This window comes from Megalobrama amblycephala, linkage group LG19 (assembly GCF_018812025.1).
Source record: "Megalobrama amblycephala isolate DHTTF-2021 linkage group LG19, ASM1881202v1, whole genome shotgun sequence".
NCBI lineage: Eukaryota > Metazoa > Chordata > Actinopteri > Cypriniformes > Xenocyprididae > Megalobrama > Megalobrama amblycephala.
Genome location: NC_063062.1, coordinates 3756361 through 3784219, shown reverse-complemented (window position 1 = coordinate 3784219; position 27859 = coordinate 3756361). Strand labels below are relative to the sequence as shown.

The 27859-nt window shown below is 37.0% G+C and overlaps 1 protein-coding gene across 2 annotated transcripts; it reads left to right on the top strand.

Moving 5' to 3' along the window:
• On the top strand, nt 1-27859 carry ppp1r13l (protein phosphatase 1, regulatory subunit 13 like). 2 transcript variants are annotated; one of them, XM_048167900.1, is made up of 14 exons: nt 1-189; nt 14303-14388; nt 14649-14764; nt 16259-16859; nt 17225-17317; nt 18175-18251; nt 18734-19100; nt 20549-21006; nt 21104-21241; nt 23182-23315; nt 23402-23568; nt 23931-24124; nt 24855-24896; nt 26929-27859. In XM_048167900.1, the coding sequence occupies exons 2-13, from the start codon at nt 14352-14354 to the stop codon at nt 24885-24887; spliced, it is 2415 nt and encodes an 804-aa protein (XP_048023857.1). In that variant the 5' UTR covers nt 1-189; nt 14303-14351; the 3' UTR covers nt 24888-24896; nt 26929-27859. The 2 variants fall into 2 exon arrangements, with proteins under 2 accessions (XP_048023857.1, XP_048023856.1); XM_048167899.1 differs by lacking the exon at nt 24855-24896 and having other exon boundaries at nt 3-189.

Here is a 27859-nt window from a genome sequence, read left to right as displayed (position 1 = left end):
GTGTGTCTGAAACACCTGGGTCGGGTTTCAGAAGCAGTGGGCAGGACTGAATATCTCAGAACTTCACAGGCAAGAGTTAAACACCACTGAAATGTTTTCCAACTAGTCATGTAACACATCCATGCTCAGCGGAACTAAGTTCTAGGACTTTACAGCACGACAACTTCACAACTATTACAGCTATTCAAGGTACAGGAATCTATTTATGTTATTATTGTGCTTTTGACTGAGAGTTCAAGTAGCAGTTTTGCATGGCTTTGAGAAGGCGATGTGGATTGTACAGTGGACTCGGTCGTCTCCGTTATGCTAGGCCCTTTTTAAGTATTATATATTTTAAAATATGTACTTTGTCTAAAATTTTTAAGGCGCCTTTGTGTTGGAAAATGTAGGAGGAGGAGTCAGACAAGCTTTGATGGGAATCAGATGTCTTGAAAACGCACGCAGAATCTTTTGATGTACTCTGAACAATATATCATTCATTATTCAACGTGAATGAAGTCTTTGAATAACCCAAAAGTTGATTCGAGCTCTTATTTATTTAGTAATAATGTAGTTTTGTAGTACTTAATAAAGGCCTGTCAACATGAAAGCCAGTTGCTTTTTGTTACAGATGTTTGTTAGCGTTTGGGATACATGAGGACTTTTAACCCTATAAGTATCATATTTGATATATGAAGGCCTCTAAATGATGCACGTGATCAAAACTTTGCTGAAAAACCTGTAAACGATCTTCTAGCAAGTATAATTCTAAAAATCTTTTAATTAAAGCTGCTGTCCATAACTTTTTTGTGTTCAAAATTTACAAAAATTACATAATGAGCGAGTACATCATGAATCCATTTTCCAAATCGTGTTTTTATCTTATCCTGAATCACTACGGTAACTTACACCTATTATAAGTGTTTATATTCGGACTATTTTAGACTGGTTCGGGTCGTACCACTGCGGAGTAGCACAGTACCTGCGTGACTTGTCATAGACATAAACAGAGAGAAGTAGCTCCGGCTACAATGTTCTTCCGCAAGACGAACGCAGATCTGTTTATTAAAGGTGGCATAGAATTGAACATTGAATTTATCTTGGCATAGTTGAATAACAAGAGTTCAGTACAAGGAAATGACATACAGTGAGTCTCAAACACCATTGTTTCCTCCTTCTTATGTAAATCTCATTTGTTTAAAAGACCTCCGAAGAACAGGCGAATCTCAACATAACACTGACTGTTACGTAACAGTCGGGATCATTAATATGTACGACCCCAATATTTGCATATGCCAGCTCACTTGGGTAAAGTTGGTTTTATATTCGCACATTCGGACATCCGTATTCAATAGCCTTGTTAATCACACTACATTGGACATTCAGTGGACATTCACAAGTAAATATGCCATTAAAACAATACTTGCCTATTTTGATCGACTGTGAAAAATGTTATAAGTTGACAATCGTTGGTTGTCAATATCATGTCGCTTCTTAAAATTCGCAAACATTAATTTATTGCACATTTATTGGAAAGTCTGAATTTATCAGAAGTCCGAATGTGCGAATATAAAACCAACTTTACCCAAGTTGCCAGCTCATGTTCAAGGCATTACACAAGGGCAGCCAGTATTAACGTCTGGTAGCCTGACGTGGTCATACTCAATTCTAGTCAGAATATGAGTCTGATACTGCTCCATTGGGCTTTGATTATGGGGGCGTATTTCAACCGATCCAGGAAAGACCTCAATTGGATAGACCTACAACCAATCAGAGCTACAGAGTAAGTGACGTATGTTGAGCGACGCATAGTTGTCAACAGAACTCTTCTTAGCGACCATCGGGGCCAGCTGATAAATCAAACTTTTGCCGAATCCCGTAGGAAGGACGGCAAAGACATCTTTCCCATCGACAAATGCCTTGATCGCGGTCCTTTGTTCCTCTTTTAAAATTAATGCACTGTCGATATCTTCTATAACGGACGCGATGGCGGAATCTACACATCTCAGTTCTTCAACAGCCATCATTGTTGTAAACTAATTGACCTTTCGCAAAGACCCGCCCCCCTTAGTTACTGTTGCTTTGTCCGACAAGCCGTGGCGCTGTCACGCCACACAGAGTGGAAAATACATCGCGGAGCAAAGAGGAAACTGACAACACATCGACAGACGAGACAGAGCAGGTTACTTATGATATTAAACAAAGTCCCAGCTTTCAAACTGTGTAGTTATTAAAAAAATTCAAACAATAAAAACCGTTTTGTGGCTCTTTAATGTGTTGTGACCATGATCGTGACAGATTGCTGTAGCGCCTCAGCTCAAGAGGCTAGTTAACCGATCATCTCTTCCTACTAGTCCATTTATAGCATCAAATAAACATGAACATGAGAATGAATGTTGTTTCAAACGCGGAAAGACGTCAATATGCACAATTTTTCCAAGTTTAACTCCACCGATGTTAATCTTCTAACTCCTGACTGCTTTGTCGGACAACAAGGCGGATGCGGCGTTCTGATTGGTTAGATCGCTTGTCAATCAAACTCCCCAAGCGCTCTTTGATGACGCGGGTGGTTACGTAACCGCAGATAGCCTGTCCATCATCGATTAAAGCCCGCCCTGGCAATTTGATTGGCTCGGCCTTCTGGGAGCCGAGCATAATTACTCCACAATGGATCGAGTCCAGACCGAACTTCCCGTCCAAAAAATGTTGTGGGCGGGGTTCGGGCTGGTACCCAGGCTAAACGTCTGGATCTGTGCACAGCTGAATCATCAGACTAGGTAAGCAAGCAAGGACAATAGTGAAAAATGGCAGATGGAGCAATAATAACTGACATGATCCATGATTACATGATATTTTTAATGATATTTGTGAATTGCCTTTCTAAATGTTTCGTTAGCATGTTGCTAATGTACTGTTAAATGTGGTTAAAGTTACCATCGTTTACTACTGTATTCACGGAGACAAGAGTCATCGCTATTTTCATTTTTAAAACTTTTGCAGTCTGTATAATTCATAAACACAACTTCATTCTTTATAAATCTCTTCAACAGTGTGTAATGTTAGCTTTAGCCCGTTAGCCACGGAGCATAGCCTCAAACTCATTCAGAATCAAATGTAAACATCCAAATAAATACTGTACTTGCATGATCTGATGCAGCATGCATGACGAACATTTTGTGAAGATCCATTTTGAGGGTTATATTAGCTGTGTGAACTTTGTTTATGCACTGTATTAGAGTCGAGAGCTCAGGGACGGGGAGCGCGAGGATTTAAAGGGGAAGCAGCCTGAATCGCCGCATATTTAATGATGCCCCAAAATAGGCAGTTACAAAAATTAATAAAAAAAAATCTATGGGGTATTTTGAGCTGAAACTTCACAGACACATTCAGTGGACACCTTAGACTTATATTACATCTTGTGAAAAAGCATTCTAGGGCACCTTTAACAGCAAGAGAGCCAGAAGTTGTGTCAAATATGATACAACAGGCTTTTGAGGAACGTTTATTCGTACATCTCTCAAGCATAATTGTATTTGATTGTATTTTATAAATACAATAAAATTATAGAGGTTTGATCATAAAAATAAGGATTTTTTACATATTATTGGGAGATATAGAGTAATTACAGTAGCTTTATGCATTTTATGTAAGTTTGCTATACTTCTATAAAGATCTCATTGATTTACATTGTAAGCTATCAGAATTTTTGTACTTTATGGCCATGTAACTAACAACTTTTGCACTAGATTGCATATTTTACTCTGTTTGAGCCTCTGAATAACATTTTGGTGTTTTTTTCTGTCCTCCATATTCTTACTGCATGGGCTATAAAAGCCTGTTGTATCAAATATGGTACAAAACTTAAAACATATATGCAAACCATTTTTTTTTAAAGATTTTCCTTCGGTTCAACAAACTTCCGTTTCAGAAAATAGATTTTTCTGACTATTATTTCATATGTCAGGTTTTGCAGAGGTAAACATCTTTTGATCAGCACTGTGGTTCTTTCTGAAGAAGGTTAGTAATGACAACTTTCACATGATTTTTGAACGGTGTTGGGAATGGGTCCAATTTCAGCATTCAGCCTGATTTACCATGAGACTTAAAGCTGTCGGAACTAGCTGAACTGCATATCTGTCCAATCCTGTCCTGCTACAACTTGTTTGGAGATCTGGCTCCATTTTGCACTTTATAAACCACCATATTTGCATGTTGGTTCAATCACATGCCAGCCTGTCTTTGTGTGCACTGCGGTTATTAATGTTTTAAAGGTTGGACACTATCAGGGTGGATGTTAGTTATCTTGTGTGATTCACAAGGAATGTTAAGCTTGTAATTCTGAAGACTTGAGAGATTCCAGAGGCATATGTTATTTGAGACTCTTTGTGCTCTCTACACAGGGTTGCACATTAACAAACATTCCTTAGAAATACAGAAGTGACTAGTATCGTAGGTCAGAAAGAGTGTGAGTTTTATTAAAAACCCACCCATGCTATCAAGATGACTAACAGGATTTAGTCAGAATGCTCCCTGATGGCCATCATTGTCTGAATTTAAACCTGACACTCCCCAATCTTGTGTGTCAACCCAAAACGTTTAGCCAAACCTAATAAAATATCTTGATTTCTGAGTTTATTGTTTGTCAGGAGATACAGTAGACTCAAAAGGTGTTGATCTGTGTGTTTTTTGCATCTGTCTATGTGCTTTTGTGGCTATTTCAGTATAATAGTAGTTTTAATTTGAACCAGAAAATGAACATTTGATAATTTAGGGTACTTTTACATGACAACGATGTACTAAAAACTGATAAGTTTTTCCTCAAAACGTTCTCCGTTCATACTGATCCATGAAAACAATTAAAAATGCTGTATTATTCATGCCAGGGCAGTAGTTGGTGAAGTTACTTTATAAAGAAATACTATGTGCCTATAGAATGAACACGTAATGTGCATGACGTCACCATTTCCACAAATTTGCGTTTTTGTAGCTTACATGGAGACAATAATGGTAATTGTTTTCAAAAACTTGCACTTTGAAACTTCAGTTTTCAAAAGTTTGCATGTCGTGAATGGCATAAAATGTTTTCCGTTTTTAGTTGAAAATGGTGTCTTAGACATTTTTTTAAATATCTTTTTGTGGGTTCCACAGAATAATTAAATGCCCCTATTATGCCCCTTTTCACAAGATGTAATATAAGTCTCTGGTGTCCCCAGAATGTGTCCGTGAAGTTTCAGCTCAAAATACCCCATGGATTTTTTTATTATACCATGTTTTATCTGCCTATTTTGGGGGCGGGAGAAAAAAATGCACTGATTTGGTGTGTGTACCTTTAAATGCAAATGAGCTCGTGCTCCCCGCCCCCAAGCTCACGATTCCAATACACATGCATAAACAATACAGGAGAAGCTCACACAGCAAATATAACTCTCAAAATGGATCATTACAAACTGTTCGTGATGCAGCATATAAGATCACGTAGGTATGGCATGTATTTTGTGAATGTTTGCTAACATTCGATTCTGAATGAGTTTGATAGCGTGCTTCACGGCTAATGTGACTAAAGCTACACACTGTTGGAGAGACTCAAAAAGAATGAAGATGCATTTATGAATTATACAGACTGCAAGCATTTTCGGGTTAAAAGTCCAAAAATATTATAAAAAACAACTTTAGCCACATTTAAGATTACATTAGCAATATGCTAACGAAACGCATTCAGAAAGACAATTTGCAAATGTCATGAAATATATGAAATATCATGAACAGCTGGTATTGATCCATCTTTGAGAATCAACTTCTGTGCAACTCCTGTGTTTTACTGACCCTCGTGTGCAAAGCAGTCTGGTGTAAAATGACTTGTGCAAACTGGTATATGAATTTATCTGGACACATTCCCTTCATAAATAAAATTACACCACTGCGTCCTCAGCGGCTCAGATGCCAGGAGTTTATGGAGACTCATGTGTTTACTATTATAGCCGTTAACAGATCAGTGATAATGTTTACATAGCTGAGACATGTCATGGGCTCAGGGACGGTCGTTCTTGAGTGCTGCTGTCCTGCAGAGTTTTGCTCCGACCCAGTTCACCTGCCTTCATGTAGCTTTAGTAATCCTGAAGACAATCAAGTGTGTTTAATCAGGGTTGCACTAAACTTCACTTGCGAAAACAAAATGGTGGCACTGTGGGTGGAAACATGCAGATTAAGGGGCGGTAATATTATAATCCCCTTCCTTCGTCACAAAGGGAGCAAAATCTGAGCGGCTCATTTTTTGCAGAGAAAGGCTTACCAAAACATTGGGTTGTTACTGGGTTGTCCTTGTTCACGTTTTCTGGATTGCTAGATGCACCGGGGACCTGATTATAGCACTTAAACATGGAAAAGTCAGCTATTCATGATATGTCCCCTTTAAAAAAAAAAGTCAAACAGGTTTGGAACAACATGAGGGTGTGTAAATGTTGACAGAATTGTCATTTTTGGGTGAACTTTAGTCACAGGAACGTTCAACCCGCAGTTTTAGGAGTGCATGGTGACAGTTGGGCGATGTTCATAAGATTTGGATCTTTTGTGTCCAGTCAGTGGTCCTTGTCATGAGAAAGGTTGGTGAGAACAGAATGAACTGCTCGAGTATCCACTCCCCCTCAGAAGCAGCCTTTCAAGGTTTTGAAACAAAATCCTAAAAGCTTCACTACTTATTGTCATCTAAAATTAACCATGTAATCAATGCCATTCACTGCAGGAGTTCTGAGCTTTTGTACTTGGCCATTTTTCAATGGTTACATATTTGTGTAACTGATATTCTTCATCTGATGAGCTGCTCCATTTCAGCTGGTTATAAATCTATACACCTTCTTTTGGCAAGGTCCAACATGAATTCCAAACCTGTTACATGCTGTTTGAATTCATGGCTTAGTTTGTTCTTATCAGCTAGACTATAAAACACTTTTGTGGTCTCTACAATGATAACTTTTGTTGGTTTCAATGCCACGAGATAGCGTCATGTCTGAGATGTGTCATGAACGTTAACTTATAATTATTACTGCTACTCACTCAGTTTTTATGTCGCTCCATATGGTATGACTTACTTTTTCTGTCTGACACAAAATAAGTAATTTGGCTTCAAAATAAAAGTGAACTCCATTGACGTCTTGGACAAATAAAGTCTTTCAAAATATATTTGACTTCTACAGAAGTAAGTGAGTCAATGTTTGGAATGACATGAGGGTGAGTAAATGATGACCACATCGTCAATGTTGGGTGAACTATGCCTTTAATTAATCATCTGGAGAAGTGTGGTGATCTCAATGCAGCTTAGTTGGTACAAAATCTACCATTTGTTTTCACGTCTGTAGATAGTGATTGATCTGTATCTATTATTCTTTGGTTTTTGTAATAATTTGCCTACAAGATTAAGCTTGTCTACGTATTAACTCTTTACAAATGTAAATTAATTTTAATAATTTAGAAAGAAGTTATTCCACATCTTGCACAATGGTGTCCTCCAAACAATGTCTAAAAACAACCATTGAATTTACAACCATCTTTATATAGAGTTATATAGAAATCTAGTGGTTAAACCATGGCATTACAGATGTTTTTCTTTTTTTCCTCCCACCTGATGGCACTAATCTCCCTTAAAAAATTGGATTTTAAAGGCCTTGTCTCTATTTTAACATGAAATACAGTTTAATTGAAAAATAATAATAATAAAAAAAAAGAAAATAAAAACATAGTATTATTTTCAATGGCAAAAAACTGCTAATAATTATAGCATAAATATTAATTAGTAACATAAAATTCTCTCAAAATACAAAATAAAAAAATAAAAAATATTATTGAACAAAAATATATTACATTGATTTCACTAAAAATTAAATAAAAACTTTTATTAGGTGTTTAGTCACTTTTGACCGCAAACAAAATAAGTGTGACTCCCAATTGAACAATACCAGAGGGTTAAAGCAGAAGTTACAAAATGAATAATAAACAAAAACAAGCACAAACTAAATGATAACTGATAGAAGGAACACACATGCACTAATCTGGTGGATGTTTTCTATGCACAGTGCACAGCAGTTAACTGATAATCAAATCTATAATCAAATCTGATCGGTTGTTGCAGCCCTATATAAATCATAAATAATAAATCAAAGCCTATTTTTATATTTATAGGACAGAAGCCAAGATTAAACAATTTACAAGAAGCAAATAAATGATCTCAGAAAAATGCAGATCAGGTTAAAGGACAAGCGTAACTGATTAAGAAACTGTGTTGAGAGAGTTTCACCACACCTTAATTCATCAGTAGAAAGCGCGTCTGTTTTAGCCTTTTAGTCACGGTTTCCGCCCCAGGCTCAGAATGGGCTAGGTCTTCTTATCATCAGGAGGAGAGTTATTATTAACCTCTGTCACTCTTAACTTCACATTCCAGGTTCGCTATACCGATCTGAGTCCAACGGCACCGCAAAAGTGCTAAATTATCAGTCAAGCATAGCCTTAACCTCTCAATTGGCAAATGTACTGTATGTGGAGCAGTGAATGAGAGGTGAAGATCAGGGATTAAGATTAGATGAGGAACAAAAGAGAGTGTGTGAGAATACTGATAGGGGGGGGCTGAAGACTATTGTGCTTAGATGTCTGTCGCTAGTGCTGTCCTTGGAAATGTTCATTTTTTTTTTTTTTTTTTATGACCGTGATGCATTCAGAACAACGTGCAAAGTGAAATAACACCTAATGTGTTAGTAGATGTTGTTGCACATGCTTGTTAAAAAGAAGCATTATATCATTCATCACTGATTGCACAGTGCATAATTTCAATTTGTTTATATTAAGCTTTTAAAAAGGATGAGAAACTCATTGAATAGAAGGTAATTACATATATACTACTGTTCAAAAGTTTATGGTCTGATTTTTTTTTTTATACTTTTATTCAGCCAGGATTGCATTAAGTTGATCAGAGGTTACAGTAAAACTTTTACATCTATGTCAAATAATAAAAAAATCAATCATAGTTTCCACAAAAATATTAAGCATAACAACTTTCACATGTTTCTTGCAGTAAATCATCATATTAGAGTGCTTTCTGAAGGATCATGTGACACTAGTAATGTAGATAGTAATGATGCTGAAAATTCAGCTTTGATCACTGGAATAAATTACATATAATAATAATAATAATAATAATGGATAAAATATACTAAAATAGCAAAAAGATGTTTTTACTGCATTTTTGATCAAATAAATGCAGTCTTAGTGATCACAAGACTTCTTTAAATAAAAAAGTACAAACTTCTGAGCGGTTATCTGTGTATAAAAGTTACAGTTATTTACTAATTTCTGTCTCTTTAATTTATTGCATTTTTAACTCCAACCGTTGCCGTCTGTCAGTCAAATAATGGGAGTGAATGGGAACTTCTACTATAAGAGTAAATAAAACTTGCATAGACAAGTCCAAATTAAACCCTGCGGATCGTGACGACACGATCACGTCCTAAGACACGAAATGATCGGTTTGTGCGAGAAACCGAACAGTATTTATATCATTTTTAACTCTAATACACCACTATGTCCAACCGCATGCAGCACTCGTTAGTGAGGTCTGATCGCGCTCTGACAGCAGCAGTGATGTCTCGCTCTCATTGAAGTATATGCGCGAGACATCACTGCCGCTGTCAGAGCGCGATCAGACCTCACTAAGCGAATGCTGAACGCGGTTGGACATAGTGGTGTTATTAGAGTTAAAAAATGATATAAATACTGTTCGGTTTATTGCACAAACCGATCGTTTCGTGTATTAGGACATCAATGTGTCGTCACGAGCCGCAGGGTTTAATTTGGACTTGTCTATGCAAGTTTGATTTACTCTTATAGTAGAAGTTCCCATCCATTAGCATTATTTGACTGACAGACGGCAACGGTTGGAGTTAAAAATCATCATTTGTGTTCTACTGAAGAAACAAAGTCACCTACATCTTGGATGCGCTGGGGATAAACAGATAAACATCAAATTTTCATTTTTGGGTGAACTATCCCTTTAATGCATAAACTAACATAAATTAACAATGAGCAATATATTTTTACAGCATTAACCAATGTTAACAAATGAAACCTTATTGTTACAATAAAATTGATCTGGGGCATGAATTCAAAAAGCACGCAACATATTTGGAATTCCTGAAAATTAATTTGAGTTGAGAAAAACAATTAAAAACAACATCTGTTGTGGAAAAAGTCTTCGCAAGAAATCTCTTGAGTCATGGAGTTTCACATGCCAAAACTTTATTGGTGGAGGCTGTAAACTCGAGATGCCTGCAGAAGGCTGTTTTAGTAACATATGAAAGGTAGAGAATGAAGTAACAGTACATCCTTCTATATGCAGATTGTATCCGATATTCTGTGTACAGGTTTTTAGTCCAATAAGTAATACCTTGGTCTTGTCTGAATTTAATAGAAGAAAATTACTGGTCATCCAATATCTTTAACACACTCTGCCAACTTGGACAATTAGATATTTCATCTGGTCGAGTATCATCAGCATAGCAGTGGAAACTAATTCCATGTTTTCTTATAATATTACCAAGTGGCAGGCAAGCATATATATTGAAAACAACAGAGGGCCTAACACAGATCCTTGTGGCACTCCATAATTTACTGATGTTATCTTAGATTTTTTCCCGTTTAAATAAACAAAATGGTAACGGCCTGAAAGGTACTATCTAAACCACCTTAAAGGTGCCCTCGAATGAAAAATTGAATCTATCTTGGCATAGTTAAATAACAAGAGTTCAGTACATGGAAATGACATACAGTGAGTCTCAAACTCCATTGTTTCCTCCTTCTTATGTAAATCTCATTTGTTTAAAAGACCTCCGGAAAACAGGCGAATCTCAACATAACACCGACTGTTACGTAACAGTCAGGATCATTAATATGTACGCCCCCAATATTTGCATAAGCCCACGTTCCCAACATTATGAAAGGCATTAGACAAGGGCAGAACGTCTGGATGTGCATAGCTGAATCAACAAACTAGGTAAGCAAGCAAGAACAACAGCGAAAAATGGCAGATGGAGCAATAATAACTGACATGATCCATGATATCATGATATTTTTTGTGATATTTGTAAATTGTCTTTCTAAATGTTTCGTTAGCATTTTGCTAATGTACTGTTAAATGTGGTTAAAGTTACCATTGTTTATTACTGTATTCACGGAGACAAGAGCCGTCGCTATTTTCATTTTTAAACACTTGCAGTCTGTATAATTCATAAACACAACTTCATTCTTTATAAATCTCTCCAACAGTGTGTAATGTTAGCTTTAGCCACGCAGCATAGCCTCAAACTCTTTCAGAATCAAAACAATATAACAGTATACAATACTCACATAATCCGACGCATGCATGCCGCATGCATGACGAACACTTTGTAAAGATCCATTTTGAGGGTTATATTAGCTGTGTAAACTTTAAGGCACTGTTTAAGGCAAGCGCGAGCTCTGTGGGCGGAGAGCACGGGATTTAAAGGGGCCACAGCATAAATCGGCGCGTTTATAATGATGCCCCAAAATAGGCAGTTAAAAAAATTAATTAAAAAAAATCTATGGGGTATTTTGAGCTGAAACTTCACAGACACATTCAGGGGACACCTTAGACTTATATTACATCTTTTAAAAACATAATCTAGGGCACCTTTAATGTCTGTCCCTGAATATCGATGTAATACTGTAGTTGATCTAAGAGTACTTTATGATCTATAGTGTCGAACGCAGCACTGAGATCAAGTAACACTAGTATTGAGATACAGCCTTGGTCAGAAGCTCAAAGTCATTTGTAATTTTAACAAGCACGGTTTCTGTGCTATGATGAGGCCTGAATCCTGACTGAAATTGTTCATAGATATAATTTTTGACCCGGTCGGGCAATGCTCTCTAGATCTTGACAAAGTAAACAAGATGGAGAGCTTGAGTCAGTGCCCTGAGTACATGTTCTGTTTGGAAAGAGAGCACAAAAGCACGAGTACGGACATAAACAGTTTACTACACTGTGAAGTGTGAAAGTGTCAGAACAAAGAAGCTTATGGAAGTGAATGAGTCTTTAGGAAGCAACTAATATATTCCCATTTAAAGTTCACCAGATATCAGCTTAATGATATTTAGAAGTCATTGTTTCACAAAGGACAACATTTGCATGTTGTAGCATGTTGTTTAACTTTGTAAAACGAGTGATGAACTTCCATAATCGAAAACTGCACAAAGAACAGACAAATTACTAATACACATCTGTTTTTTTTAAATTTATTTATTTACAGAGGGTGAAATTCTAACAAAACATGTCTTATGTCACTCACTCAGATATGCATAAAATCAGTCTCTATGCACAGCACATGTCTATATGATCGTCTGTATGTTGGGTAAGTAGTGTCACTTGCCTCAGGGTTGTAGCTCTTGATTCAAAAGCCTTCAGTAGCAGACAGTTAATTACAGTGTAAAGAAGTAGATGTTGGAGGTTGCAGGGCGTTTCTTTGAACTGGAGGTGTTGGAATGCATTAGAAAGTCCTGCTGTATGTAAGTTTTAGTAGGTTTGGCTTGTTTTATTTCTTCACCATTGCAGAATAAATGCAAGGCTGCATTTGGGCAATTTCAGCGTTATGGATGTGACATTTGCAGTCAAAACTTGAAAAATAAATTCTCAGAGAATGCATTTAATACCAACATATTGAACCGTCTATTTATATATTCATAGTCCCTTATTAAAGGAGTCCAGACATTAGAAAAATTTCAGTCTATACAATCGTTTTATATTTTTGATCAGGGAAATATGCACTCATTATGGATGTGACAAAAGAAGTCACCAAGTTTTAGGTGTCAACATATTTTTTAGGAATTCTGTGAATTACACTGCGCAATCCAAAAGTAATACTGCCCACCGGATGAAGAAGGGTTGGCTCTCCAAAGAGCATAAAATAATAATTTTATTTAATTTTTCATGTTCGCATTTATGAGAAAATACAACGTTGCGGACGTAACCGCTCTGAAACCAGCTCAGAAGACTGCTTTAAAACTTTCACAGATACCTTAAGCAGGAATTTAAACCACCACATGCAGATATAATCAACTTTATACAACTTTATACCCTGTAGGTCTATTGCAAATGGTTATGGATTATTTCTCATGTTGACAAGCGTGTGCAATGCTTACTGTTGAAATACAGTTTAAAAAAGGGGGTCTTTGATCCCTTTTTTGAAAGCATGAAACATGGTTGGTTGAACATTTCATATGTGGTGGATAAACAAGGCAATTTTCTTAAAATTTGTGTTAAAGCACATCAATACAGTATATTACAGACCTAAATGGACAACTTAAAAAGTTTTTGTTCTTTTGGTAAAAACTTTTTTTTTTTTTCATGGTAAGGATGAACTTTGCATGGAATTGTCCATTTATTTAATCAAACTGCAATAAAAACAGCAATACTGTTTACATTTCAATATCATTACAATTTAAAGTAGTTGTTTTCTGTTTTCAAATATTTAAAAAATGTTCAGCATCGTTACTCCAGTCTTCAGTGTCACGTGATCCTTCAGAAATCATTCTAATATGCTGATTTGCTGCTCAAGAAACATTTCAGATTAGTATCAATACTGAAAACAGCTGTGCTGCTTAATATTTTTGTGGAAACCTACATTTTTTTTTATAGATTTTTTTTTTTAATTAATAGAAAGTTCAAAATAACAGGATTTATTTGAAATGGCGATCTTTTGTTACAATGTAAAAGTCTTTTCTGTCACTTTTGATCAATTTAATACAGCCGTAGTGAAAAAAATATTAATTTATTTCCAAAAAAACTGATGTATATAGTAATTTCTATTTCTTGTATAATTATTGCACACTTTTTTATGATTATATTATTTGGGAGACTATATTTTTACTATTTAAAATTAAATTGTCACACCGTTGGGCTACTTAATTGAAAAGCAAACAAAAAGAAAGAAAAATTTAGACAAAAGTAAAAGATGTTTTGTTGAAAAGATGGCTTGTGAGATTTAAATTAGTGTTGTTACAGACTGGTTCATATGACAATGTGTTTATGAGGTTCAACATAGTCAGAAGGACTTTAAAAGGGTAAAGAAGTGTTTACTGTCAGAACTAAATAAAAAGTGATTTAGCATCAAATAAGTAAATAATAGAATGGAGAACAAGTGATTTAATATTTCTGTTTTGAGTCCGAAAGCATGCACTTCCTAACAATGATACGACTGAATCAGGTATGCTGTTTAGATTATGATGGACAATGAAAGATTGATCTGATCTTCCTGTTTTCACTCAGGCTGTGTGTTGAATGAATTAGAGGTCACATCTACAGAAACACAAACACCATGAACTCCCAGGGCAGCTTTGGCAGCAACTTCTTGTGTGAGTATTTCAGTACACCAGCAGTTATGCTTCATTCCTATGCAGAGGCAATCTAGGACAGGACATGAAGCAGCAGTTATCTTAATATAATTACTTGTCTAAGCATGCTAAGATTTTTCAGTCCTTGTGAATGTTTACAAAATGGCAAATAAGGTGCCGCATAGTTCGGGAGTGACTTGTTACATCATGTTTGTCAGTTTGTCTGACTGCCTACAATCACTATTGTATATTTACTCAATGTTTGTGTGTGTATGTTGTAGTTCAGTCCATCAACGATGAACTGAGCGCATCTTTGGCCACAGCGGATGAACTGTCACGGGAGTTCAGCTCTCTCTTGTCGGAAGCCACTCCTGTTGTGCAAACCACTACAGCACAGGTACAGATCACAAGACTGAGCCGTTTTGCTATCTTATTTTGGTAGTTGACATTTCAAGCAGTGATAATAACATCTTGTGGTGCAATATGATACAAATATATAATCATTATTCATGCAGTTTCATGTTAATCAGGAGACTATATGGATTACATATTTTTACACACAATTTAAATGACCTGCAAAACAACTATAAAATATAATACAAACAATGTAGTAACCAATTACAGCTAGGGTTGGGAAAAGTAACATACATATTATATTTATATATCTTATGCTCTCCAAGGCTGCATTTATTTGCTAAAAATACATTAAAAACAGTAATATTGTGAAATATTATCACAATTTAATGTTTTAAAACGTAATTTGCATCGTGTGATGCCAAGCTGAATTTTCAGCATCATTACACCAGTCTTCTGTCACACATGATCCTTTAGAAATCATTCTAATATCCTGATTTGATGCTCAAGAAAATGTATTATTATTATTAATGTTGAATTAATTTTCCAAATCATAAATTATCATGAATTATTATCATTAAAGAAGACCTGTAATGCCCCTTTTACAAGATGTAATATAAGTCTCTGGTGTCTCCAGAATGTGTCTGTGAAGTTTCAGCTCAAAATACCCCACAGATCATTTATTATAGCTTGGCAAATTTGCCCCTATTTGGATGTGAGCAAAAACACTCGCCATTTTTGTGTGTGTCCCTTTAAATGCAAATGAGCTGCTGCTCCCGGCCCTCTTTCCAGAAGAGGGCGGGGCTTTAACAGCTCACGCTTCGGTTGCTCAACAACAACAAAGCTGGAGAATCTCACGCAGCCAAAATGAGGATTGTCAGTAACGGTGTTCAGCCTTACATTGTTCAAACCGGAGTCGACACTGATGGAGAGACTCAGGGACTTTAGAATGAAACTGGACGTTTCTGAATGGTTAATGGATAAATTTATGTAGTTGCTGTGGAGTTGATTCAACTCATCGACTCGCATGTGTCGTCATTTTAATCTTTTGTGCAAATCCAGCGTTGAATTGACCCTCGTTTGAAATGACGGCATGATAACAACACTCTACTACAACAACTCTTCCTCTTCTCTAAAGCAGCCCAACATGGCCACACCCCCTTTGTTGTGCGTTCCCGGGGGCGGGGTTTATGTAAATATTAGGGTTTGTGATGTCACCAACCCAGGAAGAGGCTTGTTGTAGTCCCTACCAGCCATTTGTTGTAATCCTTAAAAAGCGATTTCTGAGCATTGAGCGTCGTAACTTTGCAGATGACATTTATGCTTAAAAACAGCAACATTACACACTAGCTAAAGTTAAAAAGGTGTAATCATAATCAAATTTAAATAATATAAATCAATCCTTCATACCTGAAAATATGTCAAAATAGTTTATATCTACATAACACAGTTTTAGATAATGGATATGTGGCAAAATATTGTTCTAGTGTATTTTGAAACCAACATCATGATGTTTTCCTTGTTCTGTTTATTGTAGAGTTCTGACCCCAAACCCCAGAGCAGCAGCAATGGCAACAGCAGTTTGTACAGCGCAAACAAGAATGGAAATGAGAACATCAAGACAAGTGTCCCCTTCCCCCAGAGCACCACGAGCAGCCAGAGCTTAGACTCCACCAGCAGCAGGAAAGAATCCAACCTGGACAGTCCTCCTGCCTTCATGATGCGATCTTCATCTTCTGCACCTAGCCTAGACAACATGAAATTTAGGCCTTCATCTCCCGGTCCTTTAATCCAGCAGCGCTCCCCTTTCATGCAACGTAAAGACGTCTCAGATTCCCGATATTCCATCGATCAAAAGACACCCCCTAATATGTCTCCAAATACGATGAGACGAACGACACAGATGCCGGTGAGGCCGCAAGATCGAAGCCCGAGAGGATCGTTGAGCTATGGGGAACTGTCGCCCTTATCCAGCCCTACATACGACACCAAAACATCTCGCAACTTGCTTCAGCCCTCAGCTAGCTTGTCTCCGATGCACAGGTCACCAAGGTTGGATCGAGCTCCTTCCCCTCAGCCTTTTATTCAACCATCAGCCAATACTCTACCACGCAACTTCCAGCCATTCAGACCATTAGGTATTTGGGATTTTGAGTGTATCAAATGTATATAAATACACTGTATGCTCTTAAAAATGAAGACTCTTTACTGTCATTTATGGTTCCACGAAGAATCTATAGAACCTTTCCACTGAATAAAGGTTCTTTAAAGTGGAAAAGGTTCTTTAAATTTTTCTTCACACATTTTTTCTTCAAAAATGTGTTTTTTTTTTTTACTGAAATTATTTGGGAAACCCAAAATGATTCTTCTATTTGCTGTGAAAACCCCCTTTTGGAACATCTATTTTTAGGAGTATACAGTGGGGTCCAAAGGTCTTTGGTTGCAAGTTTGCTTTTTTGGTTTATTGTTTGTTCCCTCATCGGTTTTTACTTCCATCTTTCAGAGGAGGGAATGCAGAGGCAGAAGAACCCCTCCAAGTGGAACGAAACAGATCTGGATGTATCTTACGAGAGAAAGCCTCACAACACCTATGATAGTAAGTTCTGTTGCACAATTTGCATGCATTTTAAGGACTACAATGAGCTTCTTCCTGGGTTAGTGACATCACAAACCCCAAAATTACATGAACCCTGCCCCTGGGAACACACAACAAAGGGGGTGAGGCCATGTTGGGCTGCTTTAGAGAAGAGGAAGAGTTGTTGTAGTAGAGTGTTGTTATCATGCCGTCATTTTACGCCGGACTGCTTCACAAACGAGGGTCAATTCACAGTTACTGACAATCCTCAATTTGGCCGCATGAGATTCTCCAGCTTTGTTGTTGCGCAACCAAAGCACAAGCTGTTAAAGCTCCGCCCTCTTCTGGAAAGAACAGCTCATTTGCATTTAAAGGGACACACACAAAAACGGTGTGATTTTGCTCAAACATAAATAGGGGCAAATTTGACAAAGCTTTAATAAATGATCTGTGGGATATTTTGAGGTGAAGCTTAACAGACACATTCTGGGGACACCAGAGACGTATATTACATCTTGTAAAAGGGACATAATAGGTCCTCTTTAATAATATTAATAATATACAAGTACTATATGAGTACTTTTCAGAGTCATCTACACAATCATTAAAGATGTTTAAAATCCAAGCTATATTATGTAAAAAAACAAAAAACAAAACAAAAAGCCATTTTATTGGTTTATTCAAAGCCATACCTTCATTATTAAGAATTTTATCCCTATATCATGTGCTTGCGAAGTGAAGAAAATGGATTTGTTACCAAGAGGCAAGATCAGGCAATATAGGGTTAACTGTAAGCACATATCATCATCTGTAGTAGTCAAGTCATTGTCTCAATGTTAATTCTTCCTTAATTATATGTTTTCCTCTTTGTGTTGTAGAGAATGATTGGATCAGACCATCTGTACCCAACAGCAACTGGAAAGAATCGAACCTGGATGCACCTCCTTCCGTCAAGGTGTGCAATCTTTGGCGTGTGCATGAAAGTGGTTGTTGGTGCATTTGCCAGGCTTAATATTGCTCAGGGCAAATGTCAGTGAATTGTCATTGTTGAATTTTCTGGATCAACTGCTTTTTTATGTTTGTTTTATACTGAATACCATACTAAACCTTGTTAATACCATAACAACCAATGAAAAAAGTTTATATGTAATTATGTCTTAGGACTTAAGAAACAAGTTTAGACAATTCCCAAGAAACATTTCATTTTCTTACAAGCTCCTGTTCGTACCATATTGTGGTGCCAATTTAAATTTTTTGTACTTTATTCTATCAAAGCATTTGGCTACAGACACAAATATACAAATAACACACAAAAAATAGTGTAAAACAACAACAACATAATAGTAATAATACAGTATAACTGACTGAGAAAAATTATGTTGCATGTGAAAAAAATATACATCCTCTAATTCTCACCGTTTCTTTCTCTGTCATCAGGATACTGTTCCCCGTTCACTTCCATCATCTCACAGCTCGCTCCCGAGGAACACTCGTATCTCAGTGCCCCCTGACCTCACCTCAAGCGGCAGTTCACCTTACGCCCCTCAGCCAATCATTTCCCGTATCGCCATTCCACCTGTGAGCTCTGGAAATCGTCAGCACAAGCCCATCCCGCTTTCTGTCATCATGAGGCTTCAAAACCCCTACTATGCTGCAGCTGCCAGAAGATGCCCCCTTGGCCCAATGGGAGAGCCACAGCAAGGAATTTTCCAACAAAACCTTCCCCTGCCCAGAGAATACATGCGGCAAAATCAGACACCTCAACCTCAGCAAGCTCAAAGACAGCCTCCCTACTATAAAGAAGGTACCTGCAACCAGATGTCATGAGTGGGCCAGTGAGCACTCACTTGCATATGGGTCAATGACTTGATACACTTTTTTTGATCTGCATCTATTATTTTATTAAAAAATACCTTATAAATGCAGTTCTTACATATAGGGCCCTGATCTAAGCGCATGGTCTGAAGCGCAGGTGCACTCAGGGCGTGTCCGAATCCACTTTTGCTAGTTTAACAACGGAAAAAATGGTCGCAGTGCCAGGTGCATTGGTCCAAAATATTTGTACCTAGTCTCTTAATGAGTCATGGGTGTGTTTTGGGCGTAACGTTCAATAAACCAATCAGAATCTCATCTCCCATTCCCTTTAAAAGCCAGGTGCGCTTGCGCCATGGCGGATTCGCTATTTACATGGTGGTATAAAGACACCCTCAACCTGACGAGTCAGTTTAAATACATGTGTGTATTGCCATGATTGGTCAAATAATTAGCCAATTTCATTCGTCATTACTGCAAATAGGTAATTCTGATACATGCAATGACTATCCATTATGATATGCAGGTATGTCATCTTTGTGTTCTGCTGCACATCCCTGTGTTTGTAACCATTGGAGTGTACACATGTTGTGCACCCACCTACAGGTGCATATTGCTAACGCACACTTTAATTAACAAAAAAAAAAATACTGCACAGTCATTTTCAGTTGCTTCAAAATAGCAACACGCCAACAATGCACCTGAACACTCCTCGTTTTCAGACCAGCACGCCCATGGGCGAGTTCATTTGCTATTTAAACAACATGGGCACTGGATGTGAAAATCATGTCTGGCTGAAACTAGCGAAAAACACTTGAGTTGCGCCTTGTGTTGCATTGTGCCGGGGTTAACAAAGATTAATAAATATAATAAAAACAAATGTATTACTCATTGTTAGTTCATGTTAGCTAATACACTTTAACAAATGTTAACAAACGGTATCTTATTGTAAAGTTTAGTTTTAAAATGTCATGTTGTGCAACTTTCCAAAAAGTTAAGACATTTGTAAATTAATAATTTATTTGTAAAAACAAAAAAAATCCTTAATCTATTTACATTTTTCTTTTGAAAATACTGATTATGTGTGTAATCAAGAAAATGTGTTATTACTTTTAAATTAATGGTTACATAACATGACATTTGTAGTCATGTGATGTTATTAAATTTGGTCATTTAGTCAAATTCAGCATTTTGCATTTCACATACTCAGCAATTCACATACTCAGATACAAAATGTATAGTATAATGCAATGTAAGTCACTTTGGATAAAAGCGTCTGCCAAATGCATAAATGTAAATGTAAATTTTGAAAACCATTAATACAAAGATCACTTTTTAAAGAACTTGGCACATGCAGCTACATTTTTAAATGTTTACTATTATTATGGACACCATTATTTGCAATTTAAAATGCTATTTTGTTTGTTTCCTTATAAACAGTACTCCACCCTGGAGATGTTGATGCTGAGATTGAGAAACAAGACACAAGTAAAACCGAAGGCTCTGTGTACATGAAACCAGATGAAGAGGCTAAAGTGGAGGATTCAGAGATGCCTCCTCGCCCTCTCAGCCCCACACGTCTGCAGCCCGTAGTGGCTCCGCAGGCAGAGTTGGGCACGGACCTAGACGAATTGATGCGCATTCGAGCCGAGTTCCCCAGGGCCCTGAAGAGACGCGGCTCAGTCGATGTCCCCCAGACTCTGCATAACATGCCCATTTCCCAGTCCAACCATTACAAGCAGATGATGAATAAACTGTTTCGCAGGAAGACCATCCGCATCAAGGAAGAACCAGCTGCTGAAAGTGGCAGCTCTTCAGATGGAGAAGAGAGTACCAAGTCTCCTGTGACAGTAGATCCAATACCAATCACAGAGATACAGGTCTCTCCTCAACAGAAGGTGAGATTACATATTGCTCAGTAACAGTAGACACCAGTGACAGTTAAGAGGATATTTGATTTTAATCTGCTTTATTCAATCTTATCTGCTCTTATAGGGTATTCACTCAATCTTACGGAAGGGCAGCAAAGGCAATAAATCCGCCAGCCGTAGAGCTCACTTGAGCCCACTGGTTCTGATGTTGGATGGGTCCTTAGTAGGAGAGCTGGAAACTGTACAGAGGGCTGCACAGGAGGTATGTCTCACTGCTTTGGCATATAGGCTGGCATCCGTGCAGTATAGTTGCTTAGAGTTGCTGGCAACTTGCATCAGCACTGTATAGGGTTATTTTCAGTCTGGGGCAAGAACAAATAACAATAAATGCTAAAAAACAGACCGCACACAACTGAATAGTTTGGAACTCAGGGTCTTGAGTATGGGTGTCGCAATATACCCTCATTAACAATAACCGTAATATTTAAAAAATGAAATATTGATATTGTGATAACATTACACATAAGATAATAACGTAAATAATACAGCACCAGTTGACAATCCAGCATGGTAGGTGGCAGTATTGCACATTAACTCTGGTTTCCATCCATCGTAAAACAGAACAAAACTAATTTATTTTGGAAAAACATTTGACTGATAGCATTTTGAATTTTCCATTGATGGAATTTTCTGTCATTTATGAGATGACGGTTCATTTTCTGGCTTTCTGTGTTTTCACTGTTATATGGTAGGGAGCGCTACTACATAACTTCTGAAAGAGTAGAGAATCTCCAGATCAAAACACGGGCAAAAAAGGAGCAGAAACAAGCAATAAAAGCATTGCTTATGCATGATGTAGTCTTTGACAAAATGTTGCATTTGAAACTTACCCACATTCAAGTGTTGATTAAAAAAAAGAATGCATGAAGCTAGAATAAAGTTTTATTTTTTTTGTTTTTTAAAAAATGCTCAATTATTTCTTTTGATATATTGCTTGTTCATATAATCATACAACAAAATATCTTGGGGGCCATGAAATGTTTGTGGAAATTATCAAAAATGTTTGTGGTGGCTGGCAATTAAAGGTGCCCAAGAACGTTCTTTCACAAGATGTAATATAAGTCTAAGGTGTCTCCTGAATGTGTCTGTGAAGTTTCAGCTCAAAATACCCCATAGATTTTTTTTTAAATTAATTTTTTTAACTGCCTATTTTGGGGCATCATTAACAATGCACTGATTTACACTCGGCTCCGCCCCTTAAATCGCGTGCTCCCTGCCACACCAGCTGTCGACTATATTACAGCGCATTTACAAAGTTCACACAGCTAATATAACCCTCAAATGGATCTTTACAAGATGTTCGTCATGCATGCTGCATGCATGCTTCGAATTATGTGAGTAAAGTATTTATTTGGATGTTAAAAGTTTTATTCTGAGTGAATTTGAGGCTGTGCTCCGTGGCTAACAGCTAATGCTACACTGTTGGAGAGATTTATAAAGAATAAAGTTGTGTTTATGCATTATACAGACTGCAAGTGTTTAAAAAATGAAAATAGCGACGGCTCTTGTCTCCGTGAATACAGTAATAACCGATGGTAACTTTAACCACATTTAACAGTACATTAGCAACATGCTAACGAAACTTTTAGAAAGACAATTTACAAATATCAGTAAAAATATCATGCTATCATGGATTATGTCAGTTATTATTGCTCCATCTGCCATTTTTCGCTGTTGTTCTTGCTTGCTTACCTAGTCTGATGATTCAGCTGTGTGCAGCTCCAGACATTAACTGGCTGCCCTTGTGTAATGCCTTTTATAATGTTGGGAACATCATGAGCTGGCATTATGCAAATATTGGGGCGTACACCCCGACTGTTACGTAACAGTCAGTGTTATGTTGAGATTCGCCTGTTCTTCGGAGGTCGTTTAAACAAATGAGATTTATATAAGAAGGAGGAAACAATGGAGTTTGAGACTCACTGTATGTCTTTTCCATGTACTGAACTCTTGTTATTTAACTATGCCAAGGTAAATTCAATTTTTGAATCAAGGGCACCTTTAAAAAAAAAAAAACACTGGTGGGAAAAGAGTTCATGTATTTAAGTTTGAATGAAAATATTTGTATTTATTTGGACAAATTAAAAATGAAAACTTAAAGCTATTTGTAAATAAATAGTGCACTTGTGTTTCCCTGTACAGATGAGTGACCCAAGCCAGTCTAATGATGAAGGCATCACAGCCCTTCACAATGCCATATGCGGTGGACACTACCCAGTGGTGGAGTTCCTGGTGCGGATAGGGGCTAACGTTAGTGCTCCGGACAGTCACGGATGGTGAGATGATCAATTTAAGTGTAAGTGTATACATGTGCCTATGTATTTGCATATGTATGCACACTCTATATTCACTCTCATGACAGGACACCACTGCACTGTGCTGCATCCTGTAATGACCGTAAAATGTGTGAGTTTCTGGTTCGGAACGGAGCAGCAGTGATGGCCGTAACGGACAGCGATGGGGCCACAGCATCACAGAAGTGTGACCCATACGCTGAGGGCTTCGAGGAGTGTGAGAGCTTCCTGAGAGGTGAGGATGTTGTAATGAGGAAACAGACGTTACTTGTGTACACAGGTAAACTACATGGCGCAACTCAGGTTTTTACAGGCGTAACGCCTACATTTTTGTCAACTCCCAGCATTTAATTTAGCATGTCACAATAACCTGCAAATTCCTGAGTTAATTGCACCATCCGCTCATATGGGTTGGATTCGTTGGAAACAACGGTCAGTACAAGTCAGCAAATTCGTAAACTATTGGGTGGAGACGACATGCTGCAATACACCATTATTAACTCACAAACACTGAGTAGTTTGAGCACAGTCATGCATGTTGCAGTTTAATTTGCTGCAGCCACTATTGTGCAGTTTCATGTGTGTGTTTTTGTTTAGGTGTTGAGGAAGCGATGGGCGTAGAGAACAGTGGGGTTGTGTACGCTCTATGGGGATATCCTGCCCAGGCTCCAGATGAACTGAGCTTCAAAGAAGGAGACATGGTGACCATCCTGCAGAAGCCTGAGGGGGTGGACTGGTGGTGGGCTTCACTGTGTGGCAGAGAGGGCTTCGTACCAAACAACTACTTTGGGGTAAGAAGAGCTCATCTCTAAGAAAAATAATGGTCTAATACAATGGTTCCCATATAACGAGGCCACTTGATGACTTAAAATATTATTTAATTATATATAAAAAGTATAACTTAATTAAAATGCTGAAAACACAATCAGGATATTTCTTTTTCCCTTTCAATAACTATTGTTTTTTATTAATGAACACAGTGAATCAGAAACTTTGATCTTCTGGAATCACTAAATGAATTGTGATTATTCATTTAATGTAATACATCAACACTCCCAGTTTCTGGTAATTAAAACGTATTGTCTAAAAATATTTTAGATAATATGCAAGGGCATTTGAATCATATTGTTTACACTTTATTTTAATGCGATGTCATTACAGTGTAATTACATTGTAGGTAATGAGTAATATTAAATACATGTGCTTACTGTATGGTTATTGTTAGGGTTTGGTTTAGGGTTTGCTATGTTTAGTTTAGTGGCATAATTTACTGTTATTACTAGGGGTGGGAATCTTTTGGTACCTCACTATTCGATTCAAGTCGATTCTTGAGGTCACGATTCGATTGAAAAATTCAAAATTCAAAATTCGATTCGATATATGCATTTGATTCTTGTTAACTGTTTTTGTGTTACTTTTCCTATTTGACAGCGGTAGACGGTTTAATAGGTCTTGAATAAAAAAATCCCACTGAAATGAATGTGATCCTTGAAATTTATTTTGTTTTTCTTCCCATTTTAGTTAACCCAACACATGACTGGCAGTCTTCTGTAGTAAAGCAAGGCAGGCAATTTTATTTTATTTTTGATATTAAAAATATGAACAAAGAAGCAAACAATCGGACAAATACAATAAAAAATATACAAATTTATGTAAACTTTAAGATTTTCAGATACAACAGTCTAGGTTTATTTAACATGTAGTATGAAATACTACAGAAATTGAATAATCAAATGTAAAAATAAAACACTGTATACAGTCTTCACTGTATGAATGAAATATAAATTGATTCAAATTAAAGATACAAAAGTGATTCATTCAAAAGCAATAAGTGATTTCTTTTTTTAATTAACATTAATGACAGGCGGCAACAGTTTTTGAGGCTGCTGTCCCTTTAAGAACAAATGCACGGATCTAATAGACTGTTACACATCTGATTTCTGTTTACGTTCGCGTAGGACAAAACAGACTGTGTTTACGTGAATACTCCACACAGTGTGCATTTTGACATAATTGTGAGTCCTGTTCGCGGCTTATTGTGATTAATAACACTGTAACGTGTCAATAACTTTAAGTAGTTCTGCGAAGTATAACACTATAGAAAATCAATTTTTAAAATTTGTGATTTGATTTGAATTGGTAGAATGTGATTCATATGTGAATCAACCCCCCCCCCCCCCCCCCTCCCATCCATAGTTATTACTATAGTAAGTACATATACCACAATATTTCAAATGGCGGACTTTGAGTCAAAAAAAATTCTAAGGGTGCAGTCACACTTACTGATGTTTGGTGAACTTTTGCAGGATTGCAGGTGATACACAGTCATTTAAATAGGAATCTGCACAATCTGGAGTTTCGCCTGAAGGTGAAAAAGTTCCTCACGCAGATTTTGCTTGTGCTCAAGTTTGAATTCACCGCATTGATCAACAGAAAGCTGCTTGGTTTGAAAATGACCTCTGTCATGTTTCATGCATCCCTACACTATTGACAATAGACATTTGACCTTTTTGCCCACAAAATTTCACTGAAATGTTGCTAAAGTGACTGCACCTTAATAGTTTAGAAAATGTTCCAGTTTACCATTTATAACATTTATAATATTTTGTATGATACTGAAATAAACTTGCTACGAAATACGAAACTGAAATTGACCATTTTTCAGCTATTTAAAGATGCAAGTAAGCGATTTCTGAGAAACTCTCTTGAAAGTGGATCAGATCGAGCAGTACAACACTCTTGTAGCCAATCAGCAGTAAGAGGCGTGTCCACTCATTAGGGGGAGGAGAGAAAGTGAGCCAATTAGCAATAGGGGGTGTGTCCTCTCGTGATGGGGAGGAGAGAGAGTGAGCGAGAGGGAGATTTGAAGAACAACTCTAGAAAGAGAAATGGCTGAGAAACATTACAAGCTTTAGGACCCGCGTTAATATGCAATATGTAACATTTTCTGTCAGCTAGTGGTCAGTAGAGGCCGATTCAAAACAAAGGCTTAGCTTGATGATGGAAAGTTTGAGATATTTTGGATATTTTACTGCAAAAATTTTACATATTGCACCTTTTTTGTAAAAAGTTGTATATTGTAAAAGCTTTCCAGCGTTGAGACCTAAGCGGGAAGGCCCGAAAACGGACACAGAGGTTGCGTTGTATTTGCTCTGTACTTGAATAACATTAGTTTTGCTGTGTTTCACAGAACCAAGATATGCTGTTGTTGTGTTAGCTGTAGTAACAGGACAGTTTTGAGTGTCATTGTTTGTCTGGAGCTGCTGTCGGCGACTAACAGTCATCTCAGGGATGGGTGTGTTTGTTTGGGTTGGTTTCAGATATCAATAGTGGTTTTTAAAAAATCGCTTACTGTACCTTTAAAGCTAGTAGACCACCTTGGACTAGCAACAAACCAGATACCATGTTCCCAAAAAACAGTTTAAACTGGTACGGTATAAAAAAAAGTCTTTCTACAAGTAATTAAAACAAAACATGTGCTGGTTTCCTTTACTGCAATGTTTAAAATGCTGTTTTTCTGGTCAAGTGTAGCAACCTTTTGTCATTCATACATTCCCTTAATTTTTAAAGTTCTTTCTTGTTCTCTCTCATGCAGCTTTTTCCAAAAGTGCGGCCAAAGTCACTCTGCTGAACCCATCCTCTAACATCAGTGATCAGTGCATCTGAATCATGCCAACCAAGTCTGAACACAGGTTTCACATGTGTGTTTGAATATGAGTATGAGTTTTTTCACTTCTTTCTTCCCTTATATTTTGTATTATGAGATTGTAAACATGCACACTGCAGAGCAATTTTGTTTTCAATTTCAGTTTTTACTGTCACTTCACTGGGAATAGTGGATATATAGGTTTATATAGACTTTACTAATGGAAAAACTGTCATTAAGAACAATTTAGCTTATAAATCAGAGAATGCCACCTATTTCATTTGAGAATAGGGATTCAGTTTCATCGTATGAGCAAACTGGACTGGATTTGATAATACATGCATGAAAGTTCTCATCATTTGTTTGTTTGGAAAGGCTCATTCTCTGTCTTGACTAATGTTTTTCAGCACTGAGCAGAAAGGAATTCATCAGTATTGGTTTTTTATGCATATTTTGCATGTTAGTTTTATCAGTTGTTAATCAGTAATGTTACATAAATACAAAAAGGGTTTTTAGACATGCATTTGAATGGTGTCCTAACTCAGCTTCAGATTTTTTTTACAGTATTCCATACCAAAACGTTTTTTAAATGCAACTTTTAACTTGCTATTTCTATCTCTGTTTTCATAGTGACCTTTATGTAGTATGAAATATGAGAGAACATTTTCTTCTCATAACAATATGCTCTCCATGTGGGTTGTATATTAAATATTTGCTTTGATGTGAGGGAAGTTTGTTTTAGAGGTGTGTGTGTGTGCAAGTGTTTGTTTGATTAGCCTTGTTGAATCCACTGACTGTGACTGTTAAGAAGACAATGACAAATTGTTACTCTCTGTAATGCTCTTGCACAAAAGAAACATAAATAAATACTAATTGTACA